Genomic DNA, 22,908 nt, shown 5'->3' with positions numbered 1-22,908 from the left:
TGAGTGTCTCCCTGCTGATAAACAGGCTCCACCCAGAGGCCAGTAGTGTGTGTTTGGGGACAGGGGGGCAGAGTGGCAGAAGTGCTCTTTCTCCAGGACCACAGACCTGGGGCAAGGGCAGAAGGGAGGCCATTTCCTACATCCCAGTCCTCAGACTCAACACCTAGTGCAGAACCAGGAGGACTCTGGGAGCCGAAGAGGAGAGACAGATGGCAAGTGCCCTAAAGAAGCCAGATACCTGGGGTGGGGTGTGGGGGTGGCTCTGTGAGAATGCCCTGCCCTCCACTAGGGAGGAGGGAATATGGGGCTTCCAGAATAGGAAGTGGGTAGAGCAGGAGGTGATGGAAGAGAAGGGATGAAGTGGCACATCCAGGGGATACATTCACCCTGAGGCCAATCTGGGGACACTACCTTGAGACGAGAATACATCTATGGGAGAGGTTGTGGGGGGTGTCAAACCACCAGATAAAACTGTCTTTAACACCCCCGCCCCCTTCCTGAACTGGCTTCTCTTTCCTCCTCTGCTCTCTTCAGGAGGGTGGGGACAAAAGTGGACAAGAACGAAGGAGACAGAGCCAGGCCAGGGGCATGGGGCCTCCCTGGAGCCAGGTAAGTGGCTTCCTCGATGGCATTGAAGTCAGTCCTTCCGGCTCTAAAGTTGCACAAACCCTCCTTGCTCAGTGCTTACCCCAAACGGGTAACGTCCTGTGCTTTCTCATCCTGCAGGGCCCGAAGAGGGATGGGTCTAGGAGAATCAGCAGAACTCCCTCTGTGCCAGGGGGCCCTGGCACTAACTTATTCCCTCTCTGTGCCCTCCCCTCGCCCTTTTCTATCCCTCTCTCAAAACTCCTCCATGTTGTGTTTTTCACCTCCTGGCTCCTCCCACAGAGCTCTCCAGAAGAGGGGCTGCCCACTGAATGGAGCCGAGAGTGGTCAGTGACCCGGCGGCTGCTGTTGGTTGTCTCCCTTTTCAGTCTGCTTCTTGGTTCTTCTGTGCTTTGGGTTTACATCTTCCGGAACTGCGGTCCTCGTAAGCAAGATTCTGGGACACCCCGGGCCCAGGCAGCTGTCCCTCAGCCATGGGCGCCGCCTTGTCCCTGAGGCTCCTGCCCTCTGACTTACTAGCCGCTTGCCCGGACCCTTGTATTCCCTGTGAATCCCTGGATCCCACACCCGGCTCCCACTCCCACCATGTTCTTCCTACCCTTGTTTCCCAGTTGATCCTCCCTTTTGATCCTCACTGGGGATTCCTTGGCCAGCCCCTTGGGGGAGCCCTCATCCCTTTCCCTCTTCTCTCCTAGCTCTGAGCTGTTCCCCACAGGCCCCTGTGAGACACCCATGTGTTTGGATCTCCTGGCTCGGTACCAGGCCTCTGGGAACATCAGTGAGGCCCCCTGCACTGACTTCTTCAGCTTTTCCTGTAAAAAGGCCAAAAGGATCAGTGATTCTTTTCAGGCTCTTGCGGAGGAGAATAAGAAACGTCTGAAGAGACTACTAGGTGAGGAAAGCAGGCCAGAAGATTCTCTGTGCAAGTAGATGGCTGAGCCTAGGACACCATGACTGCCCCAAACTCTGCACAGCAGTGAACAACTGGTTTGCGCCATCCTTGGTGGAATTTCTTGGGTTTGCTTCTCCACCCCTTTGCTCTCACATCAGATACCTCTCTCCCTCCATCTTTTCTGGTCTCTCTCCATGATCTCTTCCTCTTTTCTTTGCCACTTATATGTGGTTGCTCCAGTCTATTTAAGTGCTCTTTTTTAACAAGTTCCATAACCTTCGTTTTCCCCCCAATTTTTAATTTCTATCCTATGCATAGTATTTTCTACTACCTACTCCTCTTCAAGACATCCTGCACTTTAAGTCCTTATCAACATTACCTTCTCCTCCCATCTCTCCTCAAATTCCCTCTCACAATGACTTCTTGCTTCTCCCCCTGAAATGCTGGACCATGTCAAGCAAGTTGAAATGGAACAAGGCATAATGGAAATGGGTGATTAGAGATGATAGGGGAAGAAAAGAAGCTGAATAGAAGTGAGAGGGGCTTTCATTACGGGTGGTGTATGTGGAAAAGAATGAGTGAGCACAGAGCAAGAGGAGAGACAACTGAAATGCAGGTGAGGAATATTCCTGAAGATGGAGGCTATGCAGAAGAATGAATAACTGCCAGGACTGAAATGAAAACCAAGACAGAGGGGCAGATGAAAGGCAAGAAGAAGGGCACCCATGTTCGTTCCACAGTTTAGCAAATACCATGGTACCAACCTAGGTTCCTTTCAATACATGAATGGATAAAGAAAATGTGGTATATATATTCAATGGAGGTTGAAAGAGGGGTCCCAGGAAGTTGGTGGATGGCAATGAAGGTTTAGTAATAAGGACAAATAAGATAGGCAAGAATTTCCATTCCAAAGAAACCTAGAGAATGGGTTGACAGTGTAAATTGGAACCCTCCCTTTTATAAGAAAAGAGTGGGAAGTAGGTTTTCTTTTGGTTGAGGAGTACTTTCAGTTAAGGCACAGAAATGAAAAGAAATACCATGCTCAGGATAAGTTCTGTTTTTCACAAAGGGATGAAGAGATATCAGGGACACTGGAAGGAGAGTTGTAGATTTTAGTGGGCAGATGATCAGATAGATGTGTGTGTGTGTGTGTGTGTGTGTGTGTGTGCGCGCGCGTGCGCGTGTGAATTACTGTAACGTGTTGGATTGTTTGTTTTCTGAGATCAAGAGATGAGGAGAGTCTGAACTAATGGAGTTCTTCCCATTCTTCTCTTTTGATGAGTTTTCTTCCCTGCGTTCCCTCAAAGTCCTCTGGTTCCCTGATTCTGTCCCTGTCCCTTCTGCCTTCCATTTCTCTCCATTCTCCTTTGAATCATATCCCTCTTATCCCTATCCTTTTCTTTTATTCTTTTGTTTAATTTATAGCCACGGTGTCAGTAAAGACTTCCTGGAAGAGATACTCAGAGCCAACATTTGAAAACATGTAAGAATTTTCTAAGTGAAGTGTGGTTAATTGTAGGCAAAAGGAGCAGAGTATACAAATGAAGAAGAGACATTCCTTTCCTTCTTCTTTTGTTTTCCACTTTTCCCTTATTTTCTTTATCATCTTCTTGTCTGCAGTCTCTCTTCCTGTTCTTCTGCTTGCATCAAGTTGATCCATTACAAATTGGATGCTTTTTTTCCATTTATTTAAAACAGTTCCTCCCCTTTCTTCTATATTCCCGTGGGGAACTTCCCTTTCTTTCCTTTAAGTGCTGTGTCTCTCACCTCTCCGTCTCTACACCAGATTCCACCCTTTAATTCTCCCATTCTTCCTTTTTAGAAGATCCAGAGTCCTGGCACCCAGGCTCTGGGGAGGAGAAAGCCTTCCAATTCTATAACTCCTGTATGGACACAGATGCCATTGAAGCTGAAGGAGCTGGTCCCCTTAAACAAGTCATGGAGGAGGTAAGAAAAATCGGGGCATTGACTTTTCTGGATATAGAACCCATAAGTCCAAAGTATGCTTAGGGCTGCCATTTTTCCTAGAATCTGGGTCCCTTTCCTAGGGATCCTTAAGTTCTAGGAGGGAGATGGAGATGGAAATGGCCATGCCCTGTGAAGAATCAGGAACTAGGGTAAGAGGAGAGAGAGAGAATAGATGTAGAGACCTAGAGGGATCAAAGGGCTCAGAAGTCAGGAGACAGAGCTATGAGAGGAAGGGAAAATCAAGACAATGGGGAGAGGTCTCATAGCTCCCTGTCCTTTTGCCTTTCTCTTTTTCTAGCTTGGAGGCTGGCACATCTCTGGTAACAGGACTTCCTTTGACTTTAACCAAACTCTGAAACTTCTGATGAGTCAGTATGGCCACTTCCCATTCTTCAAAGCCTACCTGGGACCTCATCCTGAATCTCAGCACACGCCAGTCATCAAGGTGAGAGCTGCACTGGCAAAAACATAGCTGGACCTGGGCCTGGCTCAAACTCTAGGCTGCCATCTCTTAGCGGAAGACTATAAGGTTTGGGAGATACAACAAATGTTCAAAATTTCCTATTTCAAGAGAAAATTACTGCTATGAGAGCCAGGGACACTAGGTCAGAGTGGGAGAAAGAGCAAGAGTCAGTTCTGGGAAGACTGGAATAGTTCCAACCTTCCTTATTGCTAATCTGGATTTCTCTCAACCTCTTAACTAGTCTTCTCATCTCCAGGTTTGCCCTATTCTTATTTACTCTTCATTTCTGCCCAAGGGACCTTTTAAACTAAGAGTTAATTATGCTTTTGTTTCTGTTAAATGTCCCCCATTTTAATGGCTCATCAGGTCATCAAGATCTGATCCCTAATCCTTAGCAAAGCCTCCCAAGTCTTGTGATCTGACCCTTATACACTTCTCCAGCCTTATCTCCTACCACATTCTTTCTCCCTTTTATACCCTAACCTCTGCTGTCTCACTTGTAGCTCCAAGAATGTTTCTTCTTTCTTTGCATACTCTGCTCCTTTTGCCTACAATTAACCACACTTCACTTAGAAAATTCTTACATGTTTTCAAATGTTGGCTCTGAGTATCTCTTCCAGGAAGTCTTTACTGATACCGTGGCTATAAATTCGGTGAAATCCCTCTGTCCTGTCATATCCTCATGCTCTAAGCACTTAACACTCTAAATTGAAGACTTTGGGCCTCCTCCCAACAGGCAGCAGAGGTCCTCCTTGTCAAGCAGTTAGAAGTCTTTACTGATGTTTATTGAGCAAATAAGTAAATAAATAGTGGCACCATCACTATTGTGGTAGGCAATGTCATGCTATATATTTGGCTCCTGTTCTCAAAAAGTTCCACGGCATTATAAGGAAGAATATTCAAGAAGATCTGATAATCAGTGTAAGGTATTCAAAGTTCACTTTTAAAGTGTGTGCTCAGAAGTTTAACAGGTGTGGCCTTTGGAGATTTGTAAAGACCTGAGTTGGTTAAGGAAAGACTCAGAGAAGAGAATGTAAGGTGAGCCTTGAAGCATGGTCCATCTGCTCAGATGAAGGTGAGGCTGAAGGTCATCACAAGAGCTATGGGAAGATTCTGAGCCAAAGGAAGAACTGGGAACACTGTGGCTTTTCCATGGGGTCAGTGAGAAGACTGGTCTGGAGGTAGGGTGGGGGACCGTAGGAAGAAAAGGAAGACAACATGTGAGGTTTGACCTGGTTGTTCCTGGCCAAGGAAGCCAGGCAGATTTACCAGGAACAACAACAAGAACAAAGCTACTGAGTGCTTTCAGATTTTATGATGGCTATATATAGAGTTTAAGAGAGGCAGCAGTCTCGAAGGTCTACCAGAGGTGTTAGGAATCTAAGTGAGCACCATGAGGTCCTGAAATGGTGGAAGAAATGGAAAGGAAGAGCTAGGCATGAGGATATAGCCAACTTCATCCTGGTGGTGATGGTCTGAGGTGTTTCCAGAGGACTTAGTGACGGAATAAAAAATGAGGGAGATGGAGGCACTACCAAATGATGGCACTGTTTTGAGTCTGGGTGGCTCTTGGGAATAGAATAGGAAGGGAGATGCAACCACAGAAGGAGCACCCATGAGAGGCTGGCTCAGAAGGGAGCCAGAGAAGAGTAAGAACAGCCAGGAAAGTGGACGTTAGACCAGCATGTGTGGGACCACCCAGGAAAAGAGAGGACTCCCTGAAGGGGGTCGTTGTTGATTCCTGAGATTTCCAAATTTCTTTCCTTTCCATAGGAATGGAAAGATGTCACTGGAGACCTGCAGATAGTTTCAAAACAGTTGTAGAAATGAACACAATTTATTTGGCGTTTAGGAGAAGGGTAAGGAAGTTGAATCATTGGCATAGATGCCTTTTTACTTTTTAAACTTAGAACCTAAGATGTGAAAAAAGGGTCAAGTGAAATATTTTTTTATGCTAGAGGAAAATTATATAGCTTCAATTGGGAGTGAGATGTAGATATTGATGAGAAAAAGGAAAGTGTAGAAATGAAGATCTTCAAACGAGGGCATCACCACTATTGTGGTAGGCAAGGGGAATGGGGCACTCTCCTGGGGTGAAAAATTTAAGAGGTACCCCCAAACTCAGTATCAAGATAATTATGACTTGAATATTCTTTAAAAAAACCAAAATCAATGCAAAAATCTACTATGAACAAAATTTCCAATTTTGGTTTATTGTGGATTTGAGAGGGGGCAGGAATTATATCTTTTCTTCCCTAAATGGAACAAAAAAAACTTTATTAAGGACTTTTTTTGGGAAATACTTACAATATTAAAAGTAAATTAAAATTTATTGTGGAATTTATGGTAAAATAATGCTAAGCAAATTTTTGATGTTAATCATCATGGATTTTTTCCATTAACTTAGATTTTTGAAAAAATATTAAAATTTGTGTCCTGTTTTCTGTGTTGTGGCTACTCCTAATTATTTCAACTAAGGTGAGTGTCTCACCTGCCTTACCCCACACTTAACTCTGGCACAAGGAAGAGTTCCATCCAAGATGTTGATTTATTATATTTCTCTCTTGCTGAGCATCCTCAAACTGGTTGTAATTCCAATATCTGCTCACATTTTCATACCCGGACCTTCACCCATGCCACTTGCCCCCAATCTCTTCCTTTATTTATAATCTAGCTCCTTCTTTGTAGGCTCTTTACTCGCCTCTCCCCAAGCCATCTTTGGTGGAGCCTTCTCTACTTTCCCACACCTGCCCTCTCCACCCCCCATGCTCCCCATTTCTCTTCAGTCTCTCTTCTGTCCAGATAGACCAGCCAGAGTTTGATGTTCCCCTCAAGCAAGAGCAGGAACAGAAGATCTATGCCCAGGTAAGATGGTGCATGAACACAAACCTGCCCTCAGATCTGGAGAAAGATTGGGACTCTGGCACCTGTGACCAAGGTTGTCTTCCTCCAGATTTTTCGAGAATACCTGACTTACCTCAATCGCCTGGGAACTTTGCTGGGAGGAGACCCCATCAAGGTGCAGCAACATGCCTCCTTGTCCATCTCCATTACCTCACAGCTGTTCCAGTTCCTAAGTCCCGTGGAGCAGCAGGAGGCACAGGACAAGCACTTCCAAATGGTCACTATTAACCAACTGCAGGTGCCTGGAACTGGAGGGCAGAGGACTGTGGGCATGACAATCTATCAAACTTTATTTATTTACTTATTTATTTTACTTTATCTTCTTCCTCCTGGTGTCCTTGGCTCCTTTCTATCCCTATTATTCTCTGGCTGTATTTTTTCCTCAACGCTCCTCACTCCGTTTCAAACCCAAGGAGAAGCCCTTTCCCCTTCATTCTCGTTTCCCTTCATTCCCCCCACCCTCAGTTTTGTGTTCTTCCTCTAAGGAAATGGCGCCTGCCATCGACTGGTTGTCCTGCTTGCAAGCCACATTCACACCAATGTCCCTGAGCCCATCTCAGCTCCTTATGGTCCAAGACCTGGATTATTTGAGAAATATGTCGCAACTGGTAGAAGAAATGCTGTTGAAGCACAGGTTTGCCCCAGTTGGGTTTGGAGAGGAATTGGGAATGGAAACTGAGTCTGAGGACCCATAGGTTCCAAAGATCAAGGACACGGTAGGTGAGAAGGAACTGCAGAGAGGGGACAGAGTTAGTGTGCAGTGGATGACACAAGAGTGAATGGAGGGAACAAGAAGTGTGCAAGGCTTAGGAGCATGAAGAAGGCATATGCAAGAAATGAAGGATCCTGGGGTCTGTGGGAGGGAGCAAAATGTTAGCCTCTGAGGAGGCTGCATCAGAGGAGATGCTAGAAGGACCAGCCGGGAGCAGCCTGGGATGTTATAGGGGAAGAAATGGTGGGAAGCCCCTTCCCAGCTGTGGTGAGCAGATCCAGAACCTCCTTGGGAAAGAATTTTCAAGATAAATTCTGCTATGATTAGGAAGTCAAGGATGGTGGGACAGGAGTGTGACTCCATATTAGTTTTGCTGCCTTTCCTGATGCCTAAATGGCCACCACCCAAAGGTAGTGGCTTCCATCTGGGGGCTTGGACTCAGGACCCTTCTACAGAGTAATTCAGGGCAGCAGCATCTAGAAATCCCTTTTGAGGGAGGAAAGAAACACCCATGTGGGCACCAGCAGGTTTACATAGGGTACCGGCCGAGAGAGCTGCTGTGCTTAGGAGATGCATCTTCAGATGAACTGAGGTTCTTTGGTTATAGAAATAGATGAATCTGTTTGTTGAATTGAGCCCACCTCCTTGTGACTTAAGAAGGCTGCCTCTTTATCCAATTCCTCTGTCATTCTCCAAACCTCACCAAGAAAGGATCTTCTTGACTTGTCTGCATGCTGTGACAGTTATTCTTTGTAAATACACAGAAGGGTCTGCCCCCTGGAATGCTGACTTGGCTTCCACAAAGAGATTCTTTTTCTGAACACCCCCCCACACACAGAGCCCTACAGTTTATATGAGGTCTCTTTTTTTTGTCTCCCTAGGGACTTTCTGCAGAGCCACATGATCTTTGGGCTGGTGGGGACCCTTTCTCCAGCCCTAGACAGTAAATTCCAGGAGGCACGCAGGGAACTGAGACAGAAACTTCGGGAGCTGACAGAGCGGCCACCCTTGGTGAGGAGAGAAAGCCATGTATTTTCCAGATGGGGGCGAATATTGGTGTATCTCTATGAGGGAAGGGGCCAGGAGAACAGAGACCCCTCCACGTCTAGGCTTTCCGTGGAAGCAGGCAGGTTGGGAAGACAGAGACTCACTCAAGAAGCAAACTAGCAGATACCAGATTTTCAGGCATAAATTCCTGGCCACCTTGACATTATCAAGGACTGCTTTTGACAATTTGTCATCACTCTTCAACTGTTTGCTCAGTTATCTTGAGCTCTGTGATTGGAGGACTCCCGACCTACAGTTTAGGACTCACTGCAAGAATACATAAACATAGCAAGCACTGGACTTCCCTCTGTCTAGATGATCCCACATTTGATGTTCAAATGTGCTTCGCAAGGAGTTCATCTCTGATCCAGTGGGATCAGTGGTAGAGATGTTAATAACTCTGAGGAGGGGCCGGTGTAGGAAATATGCTTCACTAATCAGAGACTACTTGGAATTCTAGATCATATACATTCAAATGCAAGTAGAGATATCTACCACCCTGAATACATCCCAACCTCAGCAAAGGCCACAGTTTTGCCTTGAAAATTATTTTTTTCCTTAATAATTTTTGGACCATTTCTCTGCCTTAGAGAAACCTGAAATATGTATGGAATTCAGAGATGGGAAATGTATCCACAGAGAGAGGAATATAGTTATTGCTTATTGAGAGATTATCACATGCTCAATGTTTCCCTAAAACTTTGAGTCTAGTAGCTGATTTAATCCTCAAAATTTTCTGAGATATGATGGATATCATTTTATCTTTGTTTCAAAATAGGGAAATAGATGTACACCTATTAGGGAAGTTGCCCATGGTAATACAGCCAGTGAGTCATTGGAACAAGAATGTAAACCCCAGCGGTCTGGCTTCTGGGTCTGAGTGTTATAGAACATTTCTTCTTGGGCCCTTCACTCAGGGGGGCAAATTCCAAAGAAGCTCTTGCCCAGCTCCTTTCTTGATTCAACTGAAGCCAAACAGAACCCCAGCTCTTGTTTTCTTGCTACAAAATTCCTGGAAACAAATAGCTTTCTGTAAAAGCCAGCACCATGGCCTGACATCATGTGTTGAAGGGTGCAGGAGTGCCAACCTGAGACTCAAGCTTAAAGAATGTAGAAGACTTTCAAATCCTGAAACCACTATCCTTTCTTCTAGGGTACATATTTGTCCTTAGGCTGAAAAGCTGAACCAAGCTCTGCCAAGAAATAGTGGTGTGACCTTGGGGAAACTACTTCACCTTTCGGGAACAACAGTACAAAATATGACACAATAACTACCGTGCTCAGCCAAAAAACACTGAGTGGCTGCTGTCTGTAGTTATGTTCCTGGAAAACTTTGGTTTAAACAACAGAGATTCTGGGGGTTCCCAAGAAGGTGCATGATGGCAGGTTTGAGGATCAATGGCATCTCTTTATGACTGAAGCAATGTCTAGAGACCCAGAGTGTTCCAGCAAAGAAAGAGATCTCATCTGGTCAGGACAGCAGAGAACTTAGTGCAATATGGGGAATCTTCCTGGTGGCTCTGTCTGAGAAGAGATGACAAGGTTTGCCCGCGGGGCTGTGTCCAGGGCTACTGCTGAAACACGATGCGGGTGTTTGAAAAACAGAAAGTTAAATCAGGGCATCTGGAACAGAGGGAATAGGAGAACAGTGAGGTGGAAATGAGAGAGGCGTTGAGAGGACCTCACAGGGTTTGCAGGTCACTGTAAAGACTTTGCTGTTCTCTGCATGAAATAGGGATTGCAGAGGAATTTGTCTTTCATGTTTTAAAAGAAAATATTTTAAGTGAAGTAAGGGATTTTCTGACTCAAATGATGTAAGAAGAAAAGTGGGGACAAGGACAAAAATTAAGGTTTCAGCTTTGATTTGACCAAAATTTGGGGTTCTATCCAAGAGTCATTAATTTACAAACTTTATTATTCCTAAGGAATTCTAATTTCAGTTGTCTTTATTCGATAAGATGGCTAACTTTTATCATCTGACTATCTTTGCTGGGATATGTAGTCAGTGAAAATGTTTTGGAAAGTAAAAAACAGACCAAAAAATAAGAAAAGAAAAATAGGACATCACATTTGTACCTGTTAAATGTGTAGTATTTATATTCAATCAAAGATCCCAATTTGTTTATTCAATAATTTGAATCGTTGTTTCAACAATCCATTCTATGACTTTTCCTTTACATCTTTGGGTTGTTTGCAGTTTTATTCAGTATTTCTTCATCAAACCACTGCTAGATCCCGAAGCCGGGAGGACTTTGGGTCAAGTTATTGACTTACCTATACAGTCATCCATTTATTTATGTGAGAAATATTTATTGAGCACCTTCTATGTGCCAGACACTTCTTTACTCACGTGGAATACAGAGGAAACAAAACAGACAAGTATTCTTGCTTGTAGGCATTTGTATGGTGGAGGAAGAAAACAAACAAAAAATGTTGGGTGGTGTTAGGGTCAAAAGCTTAACAGCAAATGAAGAAAGTGATGCTAGGTGGGCAGCAGTTGTGAGTCTTGATGGGAGGGTCAGGAGAGGTCATAGGAAATCCAAGTCCTCCACCATCCATGTTTAGTTATGGTTTAGCCAGATGAGAGTCTGTTCAAATTGCACCATCGTTTAGCATTGATTTTTCTATTGAATTTCCTAGCACTGGGACTTGATTAGTGGTTCTGCCTGACATTCTCCTGAAATCAAAATAACTCCAACAGAGTGACATTAGATTAAACAGAGGAAGGAGCCAGGTGTGGCACACATGCCTATAATCTCTGAAGGCTGAGGCAGGAGGATGGCGAGTTTGAGACCAGTCTGGGCAATTTAGGAAGATTCCTGTTTCAAAAGAAGAAATAAAAAAGGCTGGCCGGGCACGGTGACACATGTCTGTTATCCCAGCAGCTCGGAAGGCTGAGGCCAGAGCATCGTGAGTTCAAAGCCAGCCTCAGTAATTTGGTGAGGTCCTTGGCAACTTAACAAGATCTCATCTTTAAATAAAGAATTAAAAATGTCTGGGGTTGTGACTCAGTGGTTAAGCACCCTTGGGTTCAATCCCTGGTGCCAAAAAAAAAAAAAAAAAAAAAAAAAAAGGCTGAGATTGTGGCTCAGTGGTAGGTAGAGGTCCCTGGGTTCAAGTCACAAAACTGGGGGGGGGGGGAAGATAGATATAATGCTTATGGAATTCCAGTGGAATTTAAAATATGCAGAGTATTTTGAAGATATTATTTTACCTGATCCTCCAATCTGTGAGGAGGGTAGAACAGGCATTACTCTTATTTTTACGGCTGGTGCAACCAGAGTACTGGGGTTTAAATTAATAACCATGCTTGGTAAATGCTGGATACTATTCAGGAGATTGCGGTGGCCCTTGAGGATCACTTTAGTCTATAGATTTGTTTTGTTGATTTTTAGAGTAATTTACAACTTTGAGGGCTGGGGTTGTGGCTCAGAGGTAGAGCACTCCCCTCTCACATGTGAGACCCTAGGTTTGATCCTCAGCACCACATAAAAATAAATTTAAAAAAAAATAAATAAAAATATTGTGCCCATGTATAACTAAAAAAATATTTGGGCTGGGGTTGTGGCTCAGCGGTAGCACGCTTGCCTAGCATGCATGAGGCACTGGGTTCGATTCTCAGCACCACATACAAATAAATAAAAATAAAAAGGTCCATCAACAATTAAAAAAATTTTTTAAAAAATGTACAACTTTGAATTAATTGCCAACATTCCCAAACTGGGAGATGACGTGCCAATATTCAGATTTCTAATTGCCTGTGAATGCACGCGACATGCAAAGCTTGACAGCCCTGGGCAGCCTTTTTGGGTGACAATGTTTGACTGTACCTGAAAAGGGCACCTCAGTACAGCTGGTGCCCCCTGTCCAGTCTCCCATAGCCTTGCCCTGCTCTGAGCTTGGGCTGCTGGACTGTTGCTGCATGGCCCCTGTTGGAAATCGTGGCTCCTGCTTGTTCCTATGCCCCAGTTTAATGAGCCTTTTAACCAGATAAATTTTTATTATTTTAGTATTATCTGTCCTCAGTGATCTCTCCTTGGTTCTTAATAGTTACACATTACTTTCAAAATTCTCTAAAATAATTTCTTTAATGACTCATTCTAGAATTTTGCTTAGGAATTAACATTAAAGATTCTCCACTGGGCTATTGTCCTTCATTCTACTTTACCCCTATTGAAGATTGTCCAAAGTTTTGCTTCCCTCCGGACTCTTGCAATTTTTCCTGAGTTCTATCACTTCTGAAATATTATTATTCATGGTTCAGAGGTGATAGATGAAAATTTCTCAGTGTCCTAAAATTAATCTACTGAGCTTCATTTCTTCCATCTTATATGTAAGCGCAAGATGATGGGTACAGACCTCAACAGATTTAGGGATTCTAAAGTTTTAGGGAATCAGATTTAGGGAAGCCATTTATTCATTTGTGGACTCCGGCACCCTAGGGCTTATTTCCTGGATGCGAGAAATGGCCTTCGTTACAGAGGGGATTTTGGTTTTATAGGGTACAATTAGGGTGGTTTCATCATTGGAATTTGTGGGCGTGTCCGTTCGAATAGTCAGGAGCTAGTTAGGTAGGTTAAAACGTTAACTCAGGAGGGCAGCTGTAAAAGGTTGAAATTCATTGTTACTTGGACAGGTAGGAGGAGCCCAGATTGTGAAGGATGGGTATTTAAATCTGTTCATCTCCTTCCTTCAGGGACCATTGTTCAGTATTTACCATGTGTCCTAATTTGCAATGGGGGAGGGTCAAAGTCCAGAGCCTAACACTCAGTTTTCAGTATTGGCCTCCTTCCTTCAGGGCCCATTGTTATAGGGAAGGGATTTACTGAAAGGTTAATGCTTGGCTAGTTTCTTTCCCTTCTCCTGAGCTGCTTTGTCTCTCTGCTTTTCCTCTGGGGGCTGTTTCATAGGATTATTATTTTTCATAACTCCTCATTATATATTTTACAGATTTTTCTCTTTTTATTCTATGTCTTTTTCTCTCTGCAGTCATTGTGGTTTACTTTAGCATTTTTATCTTGAAAGACAGCTAGGGTAGTAGTCTGAATGGTGTCTGTACTCTTGAGTAACCAGGTCTCATTACAAAGGGTGTTGGAGAAATGGTCAGGCATCCACCCGTGAAGGGGATCAGCAAACAAGTCGGGAAGTGTGAAAGGGCGGGCAGATCCACATCACCGAGTTCACCCGGGTCCCCCACAGATGCTGTTGCTGCTGCACCCAGGTGCAGCCATAGTCAAGGGAGAGGCATTCTCAGAGACAGGTCTGTCTGGAGTAGGAAGGATGTTGAAAGTCATTGCAGTCAGACCCACATTCCCAATGGGAACCCATTGCTTTTCACATTGATATTGCAGAACTTCGACTAGCACACCATAGAAAGGGTCTGACCACTTTTCACAAGAAGAGACATGCACAGAGTTTAGTTTATGGTTCAGAGAACAGAGCACACAGATTTGGGCACCCAAGACTGGAGCAACCTGCAAAATAATGAACTGCCCAACAGGCAGGCCCAGGAGCTTCCTCTCCACCCAGGCTGCAATGACCTGCCTTTCCATTTCCTCTAGTGGGATGCCCCTGGGGCCCCATCTCCAACCGGGGAACCAGCCCAGCTCATGTTAAAAACAGCAGTGACAGCTTTCCTACCTTCCTAGCCAGCAGATCTTCGGGAGGGAAATAAGTTACAGGAATAAAGTGGCTGGTTTCATCTCTTCTAACCCAGATTAGTCTAGTAGCTGGTTTTTGTAGGTTCCAGCTTGGCCACCCCTAGGCCAGTTGCCTGAATTTTTTTCTCTGGCTCCGCAATATATTTCTTTATCCACCTGTGTCCTCTCTGGGCTAATCTCTGGTCAACTTTTCAAAATCACCCAATCCATTCTCTGAAATCTCCCCAGCATCTTTCTTTTGTTTTTTATTCTTTGGGCCATGCTCTTAGAAAAACATGTCCCTAGTTCTCTGAGCTGATAATTTTTCTGTACCTTTGAAGTTAAATTTTCCTTTTCTCATCCTATTCCCCCTCAAAAAAAAAAAAATTGGGGTGAAAGTTTCATAGATTTGTGAATTATACACTTAGCTGCTTTTTTTCCCTTGCTTCCTCAAGCAAACAATGTAGCCTCCAAAGCCCAGTTTTATTAATGATTTTCTTCTTTATGACTTAAGGTCCTACAATATGATATATACACTTAGAGAGCAGGCATGGGTGATGGTAGAGGAAGGGAATCACTGTCTTAACTGTCCATTTTGAGCAAAGAAGTGTGGGAGGGTGGAGTCATTGCTGGGACCCAGGGCCATGCGTGTGGTGGGTGGGGACCGGGGTGGGTAATTGTCCTACTAAAGGAAGAGGTTAGGCTTCTCCTCCTCCCCTGCCCAGGAGCCTTTTATTCCTTCAGAGCAATGCCTGCCGGGAGTCTTGCTTTCCAATTAATAGGCAATTTGCTCAACCAGGCTCACAAGACCAGTTGCAGAGGACCCAAGCCCCTATATGCTAAGTAGGAATGTATGGCCAGAGGGGGTAATAAAGAGAGATAAATCAGGGACTCCAGGGGAGAGAGCAGGCTCTGGGGTGAAGGTCTAGAGAAGATTGGTGAGGAAAGAGCCTTAGACTCACTCCAACTTTGTCTCTGCAGCCAGCCCACCCGCGATGGATGAAATGTGTGGAGGAAACAGGCACTTTCTTCGAGCCCACCCTGGCGGCCTTGTTTGTTCATGAGGCATTTGGCCCAGGCATCCGAAGTGCTGTATGTGAGAGCAATCCCCTGCTGCGCCCCCTGCCCCGTCCTATGGACTGCATGCTTCTCAGTAGTATGTGTGGGGGACAGGGGGATCCCAGAGGCCCCTCCACCCCCTGGGTGAGCACAGTTCAGCTATGGAACAAGAGTAGGCATAACATGCACTAATTTGGACACGTCACCGACTTCCTTGGTCTTGTGTTTCTTCAACCATAAAATGAAAAAATCGAACTCCCTGACCTTTAAGGCTCCTCCCTGTTTATCTAAGACTTTAGAGCAACACATGACATGACATGAGCGTGAGGTGACGTAACCTTGAGGAGTACAAATAAATAACTACAGAACACTTGGTGAGTGTCTGTCACATGCTGGGACTCTTGCAAGTATTTCACCTGCGACTTTATTTAAGTCTGGGTATCATCCTAATTTGATAGGACCAAGAACTGAGGAATGGAAAGGTTAGATGACTCGATCAAGGTCACACAGCTACCAAACAGCACAGTCAGGACTGAACTCAGGCAGTCTGATGCCAGAGCCCAGGCTTCCGAATATTGTCACTCACTTTCTTCCCCTAAGAGAGGATGCATGCAAGATGCTGGGTGGCTGAAAAACAGGAACTATACTTTCAGGCCCTGAAGATGGGGAGAGGCCTACTTGTTAGGAAGCTGAAGAGCTCAGAAAGATGAAGAGAGGAAGTGCATGCATCGAGAGGGAGGGTGGGAGGACAAGATCCCGATCGATCCCGAGAGCAGAGGGGGAGATGGCAGCCCTCTTTTCCCTTGGCTCCAACTGTAAGGGCCTCTCCAGCTCAGATCTCCCTCTTCCTGATTGACCAGTGGTGGCCAGCTCCCACTTTCCTCTCTGTGCTTGGCACTGCCTTTTTAGCCCTGCCTTTATAGTACCTAGGAAAAGGCCTTCCCCTCCTCTTTCTGAGCTCTTCTTCCTTCTGTGATAGCTCCTCCTGTGAAGGCACCCTCCAGAGCCAAGGCCCCCTGAAGATCAGTGCTGTGGCAGAGCCAGAGCTGAGGCTGATCTTGGTTCTGTTACCCTGTCCCCCACCCTCACCCCCACAGGCCATGGAGTTATTCACTGAGATCAAAGATGCCCTTGTCTCACACCTCAAAAGACTCCCCTGGATAAGCGAAAAGACCCGAAGAGAGGCCCAGAACAGGGTAAGGCCAGGATTGCAGGCCAGTGTGGGAATGCTTAGGGGTAGGTCAAACGACAGTGGAGGGGGAGAGAGCCAAAGGCACATGAGCAGGCGGGAAGTACAGATGCCACTGTGCTGCACACACGCCTGGAGACAGTATTAAAGGCTCCGAGACAGTCAGGGAATGTGAGGTCCTTACCACCTTTCATGTCTCTCCCCAGGTCACTCAGCTGCAGGTGCAGATGGGAGCCCCTGAATGGACCCTGAAGCCAGAGCTGGCCAGACAAGAATACAGCAATGTGGGTCCCTGCCTTTTGCAGCTCCCCTCCCTAACCTAGCCAAGTCTTATCCACATCATCCATTTTCCCTGAGCAATTCTTACCCACCCACTTCCTTGCCCTGGTGCTGGCTGGGTCTTGCCAGCAGAAAAACAGAAACTATTCAGGCTGTGATGCTTGTGTGCACACACCTGTGTCTTCTGTGATTTCCTGTGTATGTTTGTCTGTGTGCTGATGCACGTGGATCGTGTCTGCACCCACAGCAGTAGTGGTCTCCACTAACTCATGGATGTTTGTGTATGAGGGTATTATGTGTGTTTGGGTTTAATGTGCTCCTTGGAATACATAGATGTCCGTCAGTGTTTGTCTCTGTGTGCCCAAGTCACCTCTTGCCTCCTCTCTAGATACAACTTGGCCCCAACTTCCTGCAGTCTTTTCTGAGCTGTGTCCGATCTCTCCAAGCTAGAAAGGTCTGGAGCTTCTTGCAGCCTCTCCCTTACCACAGGTATGGGGTCAGAGGAGATAGGGACGCGCCATCCCTGAGATACCCCATCTGTAATTAGTAGGAAAGGAATCTGGAGACTTGGAGGTGGCCATGGGGACAGTGATATTAGTTGGAGGAATTGTAGGTGCCTTGGGGCAGTTAATGATGGAGCTGTGTTCATATGTCCTTTCCCCCACAGATGGCAGGTGTCCCCCTGGGGGGTCACTGCTTCCTATTCCATACCTGACCATGAGGTGGTCTTCCCAGCAGGACTCCTGCAACCTCCATTCTTCCACCCTGACTACCCTAGGTAAGGGCCATTCTGGGAGGGTGGCCAGGGAGTTTCCCAGGAGAGATTAACAGTTGTTATGATGGATGAGATCCGTGGCTGGAGAATTGGGGTAAAAAATGTTGAAGGATTCTGGGGGTAAGACAGGCTCTTGTATCCCTAGAGCCGTGAACTTTGGCGCTGCTGGAAGCATCATGGCCCGTGAGCTGTTGCGCATCTTCTACCAGCTGTGTGGGTAACAGGGGCCATTGGGATGTGGGATCACAGAGAACCCAAGGGAAGACCTCAAAGAAGTCCTACAGGGGAAAGGAGGATTATTCAAGGGCTCCAGGAGGGACAGTCCTAGAAACTTGCCATGTTTCTGGGAGCCAGAACCTTCTGTGGCACAACCCACGTCCCTTGCCATTTCATTTTCTTGCTCTGTTTTCAACAGTGCACCCTGGGGACTGCCTGGACTGTGACACCCGGGCCCTGCAGGAGGCACTCCTATGTTTGGAGCGCCATTACGCTGCCTTCCCATTGCCCGGTGGAACCTCCTTCAGTGGCTCCAGCACACTCCTAGAGAATGCCGCAGACGTGGGGGGGCTGGCCATTGCGTTCCAGGTGGGTCCACGGTCATGATCTGTTTTCACCAGCAGACTAAAGGCACTGTCCTCAAGTTTTCCTTCCACCTTCTCTCATGCAAATATACTTACATAATTTTCTGCCCTTTATATCTCCACATATCAGTTGGCAGCTTGGGGACACACCTCATTCCCTGTAGATTCCCCCCTCCCACTTTCTAAGAAATCTATCAGTCTTCCGGAAAATATTCTTTCTTTTGGCTCAGACCAATGTGTTAGTTCAGAACAGGGAACAAAGGCCCGTGAGTTTGTTTGAGGTACCGCTCGAACGGCATCGAGCTTCCAGATGGTCTCAAGCATAAAGCCAACTCTTCATCCTATCCCCCCAATCCAGGCATACAGCAGGAGCCTCCTAGAGTACCGTGGGGAGACCAAGCTGCCCAACTGGGACCTCAGCCCCCACCAGCTCTTCTTCAGAAGCTATGCCCAGGTAAGCAGCTGCCCTGCCTTCCTCAGCTTGCTTCAGATCCGATAAGCACCCTATTACTAATACTCAAAGGCATTTTTCTCTTATGACACACCCTCTTCAAATACCCCTGACTCACTGCCATGGATGTCCCTGCTGTCATCCTTTCTCACTTGTCCCCTTGCCACCACCCTCCAGATGACTAAAAAATTCTTCAACCAAATCAGCAACCCTCCCCCTCCTCAAAAAGAAGAAAATATTTCTCCTTCTAGGTCCCTCCATGATTTGAGTCCAACATTTTCTTATGTCATAGGCCAGAAATATGGACCCTTTAAAATGACCCTACCAGAAGCTGACTATATGTAACATTCCTCCTCAGAGACTTCACCCCCAGGAGTGGTCCCAGTGTGACATGACCCCTTTTATCACCTGTGATTCCCCAAGAGGCACAGTCCCCAGCTCCCTCGCAGGGCTGTCTCATTATTAGACTCAGCCTCCGGGGTCCTCACCAATGGTGTCATTGCATAGCTTGGGCCCTCCTCTGCTCTCCTAGTGCCAGATGAAATGACTTACAAATGACATGTACTCTACTAGGCCCTTGAGCATTTGAATCCTGCTCTACTCTTTGCCTGCTACTCCTGGTGACCCTTAGCCCCAGCCTTGTTCTAATAAACCTATAAGAACTTGATCTGGTCAGGCACATCGTAATACGAGTGACATGAGAGGCTGAGGCAGGAGGACTGCAATTTTTGAGACCAACTTCAGAAATTTATAAGACTCTGTCTCAAAATCAACAAAATGGAAAGGGTTGGGGATGTAGCTACGTGGCACAGCACCCCTGGGTTCAGTTCCTAGTACTAGAAAGAAAAAGTCAAGACTTCTCTGCTCCTTACCCTTCCTCAGGTCCTGTGTAGGGAACCCAGCACCGAGCACTCCCAGGACACTCACAGCCCGCCCAGACTTCGAGTCCATGGACCTCTCAGCAACACCCCAGCCTTTGCCAGACATTTTCGGTGTCCGCGTGATGCCCTCATGAATCCCTCCAGCCGCTGCCAGCTCTGGTAACATGGACCCACAGACACAGCAAGGCAGGTGGATCAGCAGCCCCTGGCCCATCCAGGCAATGGGGCACCATTTCTTTTCCCTTCTAGTCTCCAAATAAAAGGCGGCACTTGGTCCCCACCTGTCTCCCAATGACTCTTTCCTGCTATGTTCTATTCCTAGAAGTCAGAAAAGATAAGAGGGAAACGTGCCAAGGACGGTAGGTAGAAAAGGAAAGAGCTGGCGAGATGGTGGGTCTGAAGGTCAGTCAGTCAGTGGGCCAAAGGGCTGGCAATTCAACAGACCATTTAGAGCCCCAAGGGCTTGGTGAGGGCTCAGAAAGCTGCTCCCGATTGTTTTCAGGATTTTATTGCTATTTTATTGTCACTGCCTCCTCCCTCTAATCTTCTGTTTTGGACAAAGCCAGGACAGGTGTAAGAGAGAGAAGGGTGTAGGTCTGGTGTGATGTCTCTGGCGGTGGGAGATGAAACTCTGGGCGTGGGGTGGCAATCCTCTAGGTACCAATGATAAGAGGTGGGGAGTGGTGTGTGAGTCCTTTTTGGGAGTAGTGACCTGAAGCCCACTGGGGGGAAGAGGTCAGTGAGCAATTATGAAGCGCAGGCAGACGTTCAGGTTTTCATTCAGGAACCAGGCCACCACCTCAGCCTCAATGTCTCTTATAAAAAAACCATGATGCTGGCCATGTTAAAGCAGAAGGCTAGATCAAAAAGGTGGTCTCGGACAGCTGCTGCCTTCGATGTCATGTTCTCCTCTTGCTGGGCCATGTCCATCACCTGCCACAGCTCACCCACCGAGGAAGCCAGAAAATGTTCTTCAAACTGCTCTTGGTTCTGGTCTGGAACAGGGAAGAGGGGGAGGGATGGGCGGCCCTGATCCTGACCTGCCCCCACCTTGACCTGGCTGAGAGAGAAAAGTGGGGACCAAGGGGGTTTGGCACAATCGCCACCTCTTTGGCCTTGACGAGAGAGGTGCTCCCCATTTAGATGTCCTTTCTGATCTGGGTTCACCACAGCCCCAAATCCCACACACCCAAACCCCACCTCTAAGGCTAGCTGTCTCCTCTAAAGTGGCACCATCCTGAGGGAATGAAGGACATCTTTCAATATGAGGAAAACCCAGGTTCTCCTCCAGGACACTCATGCTCACCCATGCAGAAGCTGCATGCGATTGCAGCTGGCCCAGGTGGGCCCTGGCTGGGAACCCTCCCTGCTCCAGACAGGACATTCTACCCTGATAGGGAAACGGAGCTATCTCCCAGAATCCAAACCCACCTCAGATGCACCCTCATCTGAACAGCTACCTGAGGCCTGGCCTCAATCAGACCCAACCCTTACCTCCAGACTTTGTCTCTCTCTTCTCCACCTACCTGCAGAAGCCATTTTCTCTTTCTGCTTCCCCTCATCCATGTCTGGGCTGCCCTTCTGAGACTCCATCCCCTTCACCCGCAGCAGCAGTAGGAGGGCTGTCAGGAATGCTACCCAGCAGAGCTGGGAGCCCAGAGATGTCATGGGCCTGCCCACCCACAGCTTCTGGTCCACCAGCTCCCTAGTGCCCAGCAGGCTTCCCCCACCTGCCTCCCAGTCCCTGTCCCAGTCCTTACCCTTTCCCTGCATCGATTTCCTCTCTTCTCTTCCATAGGACCTCTGACTTCATGTGCTCTGTGACATCACAGCCATGGATCCCATGCTCATTCCAGCTCACTAGTGCATTCCATTGCCAGGCGGGAGGAGGAGGGTAGCCAGCCGGGAATGGCAGAGGCTTTTAAAATGGCTGTAGTGGGTCATCCTGTAGAGATGGCAATAAAAAGGACTTAAGAGCTTGCAAAGTACTTTCTTTTTTATTTTGTACCCATGGGTGCTCAACCACTGAGACACATCCCCAGTTCTTTGTATTTATTTACTTATTTTATTTGGAGACAGGGTCTTGCTAAGTTACTTAGGGCCTTACTAAATTGCTGAATCTGGTTTTGAACTTGCAATCCTCCTGCCTCATGTTCCTGAGATGCTAGGATTACAGGCGTGAGCCACTGTGCCCAGCTTACAAAGTACTTTCAAATCCACTATGTTATTGGTTCCACACAGGCACTGGCACTCCAAAATACTAGTATTCTCATACCCATTATATAGATGAGGAAACCAAGGTTCACAGAATAAATGAGCCCTTTCTCAAGATCATAGAGTTACCAATGAATGGGCAGAGCAGGACTCTCAATTACAGCTTTTGAATGTGAACATGACATTTCTCCGCTGTCCACGTAGCATTTCTTTAAAGAGAGTGTCTTGAATAGATAAGGGCCAGACCAGACGTAGCAACAAGCAACAAAGATCACCAAATCCTGGGAACATGCTTCATGCTGTGCATGAAAGCCTAGTCTGTTCAAAGTGAAATAGAGTGGGGCAGATGGAGAGAGGGAAAATTCTCATGCTCTAAACCTGTGCATGAGCAACAGACAGACACAGAGACAGAGACACATACACAGAGAATGCACAGATATAGAAACAGAACAGTCTCCTGTCCCTGAGTAGAAGCCATCATCTCCTCTTCCTTCTCCTCTATTTTTTTTCCTTTCCTAGACTTTGTCCTCTTGAACCACTTGAAGCTAAAAACCTTCTCTCTTTCTCTGTCTCTCCCTCTCTCTGTACCAAGTATGATTGAACCCAGGGTCTTACCTTGCTAGGCAAGTGGTTCACCACTGAGCTACATCCCCAGCACTCCACCTTTTCAGATAGGGTGTTGTGGTGTGGATCTGGAGTGGCCCCCAAAAGCTCATGTGTTGAAGGCTTGGTCCCCAGTGCAATAGGGTTCAGAGGTAGGGCTTTTAAAAATGATTGGATCTGAAGGCTCTAACCTCACCAGTGAATTAATCCATTTGGTGGATTAATATTTTGAATAGACTATTGGAAGGGGATAGAAATTGTAGGAAGTGGGACCCAGTTGGAGGAAGCAGACCACTGGAGGTGTGTTCTTGGGGACAATTTCTTGTCCCTGCCCCCACCACCCTCTCTTCTTCCCATCTGCCATGAACTGAGCAGCTGTCTGGGGGATGCCACTGCCATGACATTTCTGCCTTGGAGCCAGCTGACCCAGGACTGAAACTCTGAAACTGTGAGCCAAAAATAAAAATAAACCAACCAACCAACCACCGAAGGTCTCACTAAGGTGCCCAGGCTGACCTCAGACTTGTGATCCTCCTGCCTCAGCCTCTCATGTAGCTGGAATTGTAGGTGTGCACCATGGCACCTGGGAGTCTCTTCTCTTCTTTTACATTTTTCTTTAAGACACAGAGAAAAAGTGTTTCCAGG

At 46.5% G+C, this 22,908-nt stretch overlaps 2 protein-coding genes across 2 annotated transcripts; one reads left to right on the top strand and one right to left on the bottom strand.

Annotated features, from left to right (window-relative positions):
- Positions 1–588: 588 nt before the first annotated feature.
- KEL (Kell metallo-endopeptidase (Kell blood group)) lies at positions 589–19,693 on the top strand (the record flags this gene model as incomplete). Its single annotated transcript, XM_081283332.1, has 18 exons — positions 589–609; positions 889–1,030; positions 1,322–1,498; positions 3,321–3,445; positions 3,765–3,911; positions 6,732–6,794; positions 6,883–7,071; positions 7,319–7,467; positions 8,427–8,556; positions 15,213–15,323; positions 16,388–16,486; positions 16,686–16,763; positions 17,147–17,247; positions 17,426–17,536; positions 17,679–17,746; positions 17,949–18,118; positions 18,473–18,568; positions 19,448–19,693. The coding sequence occupies 18 exons, from the start codon at positions 589–591 to the stop codon at positions 19,607–19,609; spliced, it is 2,139 nt and encodes a 712-aa protein (XP_081139458.1). The 3' UTR covers positions 19,610–19,693.
- Positions 19,694–20,262: 569 nt separating this feature from the next.
- On the bottom strand, positions 20,263–21,114 carry LLCFC1 (LLLL and CFNLAS motif containing 1; the record flags this gene model as incomplete). The annotated part of the gene is made up of 2 exons (XM_081283331.1): positions 20,263–20,441; positions 20,973–21,114. The coding sequence occupies 2 exons, from the start codon at positions 21,112–21,114 to the stop codon at positions 20,263–20,265; spliced, it is 321 nt and encodes a 106-aa protein (XP_081139457.1).
- Positions 21,115–22,908: the final 1,794 nt, after the last annotated feature.

The sequence above is a fragment of the Spermophilus citellus genome (assembly GCF_964194105.1).
Source record: "Spermophilus citellus genome assembly, chromosome: 3".
NCBI lineage: Eukaryota > Metazoa > Chordata > Mammalia > Rodentia > Sciuridae > Spermophilus > Spermophilus citellus.
The sequence above is the reverse complement of the archived record's forward strand: the minus strand, read 5'-3'. Positions and strand labels throughout refer to the sequence as shown.